Source organism: Lathyrus oleraceus, chromosome 6 (genome assembly GCF_024323335.1).
Source record: "Lathyrus oleraceus cultivar Zhongwan6 chromosome 6, CAAS_Psat_ZW6_1.0, whole genome shotgun sequence".
Taxonomy (NCBI): Eukaryota; Viridiplantae; Streptophyta; class Magnoliopsida; order Fabales; family Fabaceae; genus Lathyrus; species Lathyrus oleraceus.
This window is the reverse complement of record NC_066584.1, coordinates 122,377,776-122,385,531: the sequence shown is the minus strand read 5'-3', so window position 1 is coordinate 122,385,531 and position 7,756 is coordinate 122,377,776. Positions and strand designations below refer to the sequence as shown.

General features: G+C 35.5%; 1 protein-coding gene across 1 annotated transcript; it reads right to left on the bottom strand.

The window, feature by feature from the left end:
• Nucleotides 1-254: 254 nt before the first annotated feature.
• Nucleotides 255-5,300, bottom strand: LOC127095040 (DNA polymerase epsilon subunit B). Its single transcript, XM_051033788.1, has 13 exons — nt 5,023-5,300; nt 4,756-4,936; nt 4,196-4,349; nt 3,923-4,054; nt 3,376-3,456; nt 2,155-2,259; nt 1,970-2,050; nt 1,733-1,863; nt 1,462-1,556; nt 1,282-1,381; nt 1,057-1,171; nt 852-962; nt 255-629 (listed from the first exon to the last, which is right to left on the bottom strand). Exons 1-13 carry the CDS (start codon nt 5,186-5,188, stop codon nt 489-491), a joined length of 1,593 nt encoding a protein of 530 aa, XP_050889745.1. The 5' UTR covers nt 5,189-5,300; the 3' UTR covers nt 255-488.
• Between the last annotated feature and the right edge of the window lie 2,456 nt (nt 5,301-7,756).

Below are 7,756 nucleotides of genomic sequence, written 5' to 3'. Positions count from 1 at the left end.
GTAATCCATAGAGATATTAATTCTTCTAATACTTTTAGACACAAACTTCAATGTTAAGCTTTCAGGTTCTGGTCTTGCAATGATTGATTGGGTCTCAACAATAATAGTGTTGAGTTTTTCAGTACCTCAAGGGAAATCGGTCATTTTGCATATAAAATATACTACAAACTTATATAATACTTCTTCCGTCCCATAATTAATAATTCAATTGACCATTTCACACATTAAAAAATAATAATAATAAAAGAATGATATTTTTACTAAATCAGGAAAGGCTTTCTCATTAATGGCAGTTAAGAAAATTGATGAATTTGACATTTTTGCTAAATCTTGTGGTTAATGGTGGTGACTTCAACCCTCCCAAAAAGCAGTAATACCAGATTCGCCACTCCATTCATTGCCTCGCTTTAAATATCTGATAAATAAAGTAACAGTGAAGCAGGCAGGTTCGACATGCTGATATTTTGAGGATGAGAACCATATTCAGTTCACAAGGATGACAATTCAACCTCCTGAGAACAAGGACGGTACACTACAAATGTACTATCCCTCGAGAAGGATCCGGTATTAAAACAAGTGGTTCCTGTGTATTTAAAAGCCTTCTGTGGACTTCTCTCTCCTAAGACTATCTGCAATCACAACAGCAGAACCAGCATCAGAACATTCTTTCCAGGGTCTGAGTAACAGAATAAAAAGTAATATTTATATTATGTACAAGATCACATTACTGTCATCGCAGCATGAATGGTTAGTCCAAATTATTTCAAGATATTGAGATGTCAAATACTAAATAGAATAGAGAGTGAAGATAAAAGACACTGTTAGATTATACAATTAACTATAAATGGTACCGTGTGCGGAGTTGGATATAAATCAAGGCCATGGTCATAATTCCATATGATGGGCTGTTTAGTTAGAGGCAGTGGACAGAGATGACTCTGGTGGGTTATGGTGGCAACATACTGCAATTTAAACACAACCAATGAATTTTTGTTTTTCTAAAATCCAACAGGAAATATTTAATAATGCAGAAAACACAGATAAGAGACAATTTACATGCTGAAAAGGATCAGTAGTTTCTGTCACAGAAGGTGGCACTAGAGAAGAACGACTCATGCTATACAGCTGATCCTGGCGGAAAAATACAATTTCTTGTGTATAGAATTTTACCCTGTAGCCAAACAGGTATGATTTTGTAAGAAGAATCAGTTTCCATAACAACTAGAAAACACAAAAGTATAGACAATGAAGATGGGAATCCTATTTAAATATAATGTCAACCTGCATGGATTGCTTGAAAATATGGCATCGGGAATATACTTTTGGAGCTCCTCAGTTAAACATTTAGGTAATCTACACCTAGGAAGAACTGTTGAAGGACCTGCAAATACACTGAAAATAATATATCATGCTAGTAGATGAAAATGAGAAGCATAAGAAATCATCAATTTAATATAATACCTATATCACCAGGACCTGGAATAAAAAGAAATCGGCTGTTCTCTTTTAACCTTGAACGGGCTGCAATAATTTTCCCTAGCCTGCCAAACTGCAACCTGCATATCAAAGTCCTTAATAATCTTCACATAACAATAAACTATTCTTCTTAAGCAATAGAAAATGAAATGTCTGAACTAGTTATAATTATTGACACGTAACTGAATGTGATTCAGTGTTTCAAGTTTCAAATTTACAAATTATCAGTATAACAAACAGCGCAAGTAGAACTCACCTCAGGATCGAGAAAGAGCCTGATGCTTGTGTATATGGCTCAGAACAGAAGTCTCCCATGAAAACAAATAAGGAAGGAACGACTTCCTCGCTCTCAAAAGCATCAAGAACAATCTCTAGCTTTCCCATAGCCTTCTCGATGGAGAAACAACATCAATACGTCAAGCTACACTTTTATAACAAAGTGAGAGAAAGTGAAAAGAAAAAAAAACGGAAACAAATTGACATTTCAAAATACCTCTTCTTGGTCTACAAAAATATCAGATAGTATGACAAACATGTCATTGACTGCTCTTTTCTCCATCTCTTCCTGTCTGATCTATGGTATAGGTAAAGGACAATCAATTCTCATGGAGTACAGAGCAATAAAAAATACATGTGACTATCAAATAGTAAATTTGAGGAGGAGAGTAATAAGGATACTGCTTCTTCTCTTGTAAAAGTACCACCACCAAAAAAGTCATGGCCTGCTAGCACTTGAAGTGATTTATCTCTATCCTCTAATGGAGGAAATCCACATGAATAAATCTGCAGGAAAAAATGCAGCAATTATCCATATATTGAACAGAAAATGGGAAAAGGCCGGTAAAATGAGCCATATGCAACAAAAAAATGCATATAAAATAGCAAAGCTTTGAATTTTTAAGTACAAAACCTATAATTTTCAGGTTTGAGGCTTCCGAGACACATCACATATATATGTAAAACTTGATTACACTATTAAGTTTTAAACCCATAATCATAAATTTGATAAACCATTGCTTTCTTGTCTCAAAACATATTTATCTTTTACTTTAACTCTCCCTCTAAAAGATTAATAAAGAATTATAAGCCTGACTTCTTGCAACATATACATTATACACAATGATTTTCACACAGCAAGCCCAACAACTGCACACAACACAAGTACAACCAAGGACTAGCACAAGTGGTTGGCGCATAGGGTGTGTGAGTGTTGTAAACTCCAGGGTACTGAGTTAGATTCCTAAAGTGGTTGCATTCCTTCTGAACCTAAGAAAGACTACAAATCCATTTAGATTCATGCACCACCTTTTTCTCTTATGCAAGTAGCCTCATTCCACAACTATCAGTAACTCAAATAAAGTTAAATTACATGTTAGTTTGTTAGTTGAGCTTGTTATATAGCTATTTTGAATAAATAGGAGAATACAATGTAGAGTTGATGATCATTGAATATCGTTAATCATTTGTGAATAGAGTAGCAACTCTATTGTGAAGGGGAAAACCTTGAGGAGAGCTTGCTCTCGTGTTATTTCCTATTTTCTTAATAAAGAGTGTTCATTCTTAGGAATCCAATTTCTTTGGAATTCAATTCTTGGATTCCTAACACAATCACTGTAAGATCATCAAGAGACGTTGTTTGGCAAAACTAAACATAAAAGTTGCGACTAAATCATAAGTAAACTTATTATGAATAAAGTGGTCTTCAAAGTAAAACTACGCAAAGTAGAAGTCATAATTTTGTTTGATAAAAATTAGAAGTCATACAATTTGCACTGTAGTGAAATTCATCAATGATAAACCGGGTTTATGAATAAAAAAGCATACAAATCAAATATTTGGATATACTAGTTATACAAAAGTAAGAGAACATGAAGCAGATATCACGAATGAAGTGTTAACCTGAAAAATACCCTCAGCTGATACCATCTCGCCTTCAGCCACAACTATGGTGTTCTCTAAAAAGAATCCAGTAGTAATCTTGTATGGCTAGTTAAAGAAACTAACGATCATGTATTTAGCTTACAAGAAACTTAAACAGCTATACAAGTTATAGCATACACATTGATAAAATTATGAAAAGACAGAACTATGCACAAGAATATGTCTTTAGCATACACATTTGAACTGTTAACATTGTCAAATATATTCAAAGCACTATGTACAAATTCCCTCAATCAATTGGGTTATCATACTAACATAACGTGGCAGGAACTAACAAGATGCAAGCAACCTTAACCATCCCTGACTTGGAACATTTCAAGCAAAAAACAAAAGAAACTATAATGACACTTAAAGGAGTGCACTTAATTAGCTGAAGCAAGCATGATTTTAACACTCTTTATTAGTGTTTTATCCACCAACAAAAACAATGTAATAAAACATTCAACAATATTATGGAGTTCTTGCGACAACATAAAGTAATATTTGTCAAAGCACAAAAGGATATAGCATCAGATAAACTGATTTTAACTGAAGCGGTAAGGTCTTCCAAATAAAAATGCCCATCCTCCAGCTGGGATATTACTCCCATTACCCATTTTCTACCTTTTTGCCCAACTAGAGATTGAATAGGAGATATCTGACAAAAACAGCATAGCATTACATTACATATATTAATCCTCCTAAAAACACTAATTGAATTTACACATTAAACACAAAACTGCTAAACATTTGGCAACACCATTCAAAGTTCATGGTCAGTTAGAGCATTCAACAGTACCTCACGACTCCTGAATTGGGAACGTTCAGACTCAAAAGCAGGTTTCGAAAAATTTTGGTCACGAGAGAGCCTCTGGGACAACAACAGAAATCTATCCCTGTACAATGCAGATTTGGCTGCTGCGTCTCCCTTAAGAGGTAAGCTTTCTGGGCACCTATAAAATAATCACAAAATATAAGCATGGTCCTATGTTGATGATTTATGATAAACAAAACCAAGTATGAATAACCAACACAAATTTCCGACATATGCTTAACTATAGACATGTTTCATACACAATGTAAAATAATACTAACTTGTCCTACTTTAGTATTTTTAATGATCCATAAGCAAAGTAGAGCATAATACATAACACAACCTCCTTTGGGGTTATGTTTCAATGCTCATTAAGCTTTTCTTACTTCTAATAAAATCAAAATTACAATAAAACCTACATCCACCAAAGCTAGTAGTACATAAATTTGGGGAAATTACAAATCACTAATTTCCACATAGAAAATTATATCAAAAATGAAGACCAAAACAATACTATTTTTTTAGGGTAGAAACCAAAAACCTACCGGTAGAAATTCCTTCTGATAGCGTCATATTTATATCTGGGAACATCGAACACGTCAATGACGGCAATAGCGGAAGAAGAGGAAGCGAAGGCTTCAAAAGTTTCCTCCTCCTTCGCGTCGGCTTCCAATAGCAAGTTCACCACTCGTTGAACTGGCTCCACGTCGATTACTGTAGATTTGACTGAGATTACACCAAAAAAAAAAAGTTGCATCAATGATAAATTGAATCGAAAATTAAAGAAAAAGGATTATGAAGAGAGGGGTTACTGGATTCGTGTTCAAGCTGTTCGAGGACGAGCTCGATGGCTTCGTCTTGTTCGGTGAGTTCGAATCGAATAACGAATGAGAGGATCTCGTCTAGGGCTTCGGGTTTGATATTGTAGCCTCTGATTTTGCACTTCTTCTGAATCTTTTTCTTCGTCGGAGCATTCATCCTTCTCTCTGTCTCTCTTTCTCTGCGTTTGAGTATCGGTGGTGAACTGAAATGAAGGAAACGGCGGGAAAATTAAGGTGGAAATTTCTTTTGGAAGGAAACAGCGGGAAAATTTAATGAAACGGTGCTATTCGGCCCATTTTATATATATAACTCGTCAATTTTATATAGAAGAATTATATATTATTTAAATACTACGTAAAAATATTTAAATATTATTAAATTTTAAAAATATATTTTCAAATACATAAAATTATGAATTAATATTAAAATATTTTAGAGATTAATCTTTAAATTTATTTTGGAGGTGGGATTTTTTATCAATATAACCCACATTTTCAAATTAATTTCCAAAATAACTCAGTTTTCAAAAAAATTCCCAATATACCCCACTTTTAGAGGGAGGCGCCAATTGGATTGGCGCCCTCTCTTAAAAATTGCAAGGAGACGCCAATTGGATTGGCTAGGGCACCTGCCCTAGCCAATCCAATTGGCGCCTCCCTTAAAAAAGCCTCAAATGAAAAATCTTCCAACATGAAAGTTGTAGATCTTTTCAAGATAATGAATTTGGATATAAATTTTGCATCATTTGGAATTTTTTTGAGAAAGTTATGGGCAGTTGAAGTCGGACTTCTGAGTTTTTCAACTGTTATCTGAGTCATAATGTTTTGTTTTATTGCATGTGTTTCTTTTAGGAATATGAATTTTTGTCCAACATAACATTTGAAGTAGACATCTTAAATTTTCCAATGCACTTGGTCCCACCTCAAAATAATTAAAAATGAATGAGTTAGGTATCTGCGAACTTGACCCAAAATTAGGGTTTCTGTCAAAATGACCTATAATGTTTTGAAATTAATGATGAGCTTCCAAGTTTCAAATGGATTTTTGATGAACATGAAAGTTGTTCATATGGCGACTGTTGTTAAAACTTGAATGGAGGCGCCAATTGGATTGGCCAGGGCAGGTGCCCTAGCTTAGGGTAGGTGCCCTAGCCAATCCAATTGGCGCCTATGTGTATGTTTTAAAAGGAGGCGCCAACTCAATTGCCGAGTCCCTCATAAAATGCCTTTGTTGTATTATAAATAGATGCGTTGTGTGACCTATTGTTCCACAACTCATATAATCATTTGGCTATCATGTTTGGTGTTCGTCGCCGATACGGTAAGGTGATTTATGCGAGAGACAAACCTCAATTGGTGATGCTATTTTGGAACATCACCACGTTAGATCAACTGAAGAGGGAGCTGGTTCGATGGTTAGACGGGAAAATACCAGAAGGGGAAAAAATCAGAAGTATTGAGAGACTTGACAGTATCTTTGGTTGGGTGCGAATGAGGACTGATAAGGATGTTAGGGAAATGATGTTCAGTCGAGACGACATTAATTTGATTGTTGTAATCAGTTAGAATTATTTATGTTTTTAGATGTTTTGTACTGATGTTGATTATGAAACTCGTTGTAACAAGAACTTAATGATATATAATGATTGATTGTTACAGAAATCTCCATGTTACAAAAAGCATAAGATTTAGATACAATGTTACAAATAGCTTAAGATCTAGATATCATGTTACAATAAGCTTAAGATCTAGATATCATGTTACAATAAGCTTAAGATCTAGATGATGCTCCTTGATTGGGACAGTTGTTTTTGTTGTGTCCTGGTTGACGACAGATACTACATAATCTTATCATTTTATCTGTGGAATCCATCTCTGTTCTTATACGTGTGCTGTTTGGCCTTCCTTTCTTCTTTCTACGCATCTCTTCATTGTGCCAAACAATATCTCCTTCATATGGAGGCCAGTAATCCTCCATTGGTAGTACTGAAAAGCTTTGACTATATACATTCATGATGGTGTTGGCCTTGTACACATCAGATAAATAGGTGTAAGCGTCTTGACGAGTATAAGCGCATGCTGCAATGACATGGGAGCAAGGTATGCGGAAGGCCTGAAATTTTCCACAATCGCACCAACTTCTGTTTAGTCTAACAGCGTAGGCTAAATTTGGTCTCCCCTCGCTGTTGCCCATTGTTTCCTGGACGCTGAAATTTTGTCTATGACGGTCAAACACTGTTACAGCGTGTGTCGTAGCTTTGATGCTCTCCTCTTTCATGACCTTCATGCAACATTCACTGAATACTTGTCCGGACATTAACACTGCACTCCATCTTTCACCTCTGGTTGCGAACATAGAAGCCAACCTATAATAGGTTGATCTTACCAAGGCGGTTATCGGCAGGTTTCGAATTCCTTTGAAAACCCCGTTCATGCATTCCACAATGTTTGTTGTCATGTGGCCCCATCGACAACCACCGTCAAATGCTCTTGTCCACTGCTCTACTGGGATGTTATTTATCCATCTCCCCGTGTCTTCATTAGACAGTCGAATCTCATCACGATAATATTGAAAAGACGGTTGAGTTAAAGCATACCCAGCATTCACCACCTTCTTGCGAAGATTCTTATCTTTTATAGCACGCATGAAGTTTTGTGCAATGTGTCTGATACAGTAGACATGTGTAGAAGGAGGATCATGCCATCCGTTGTCATGGTTGTTGTA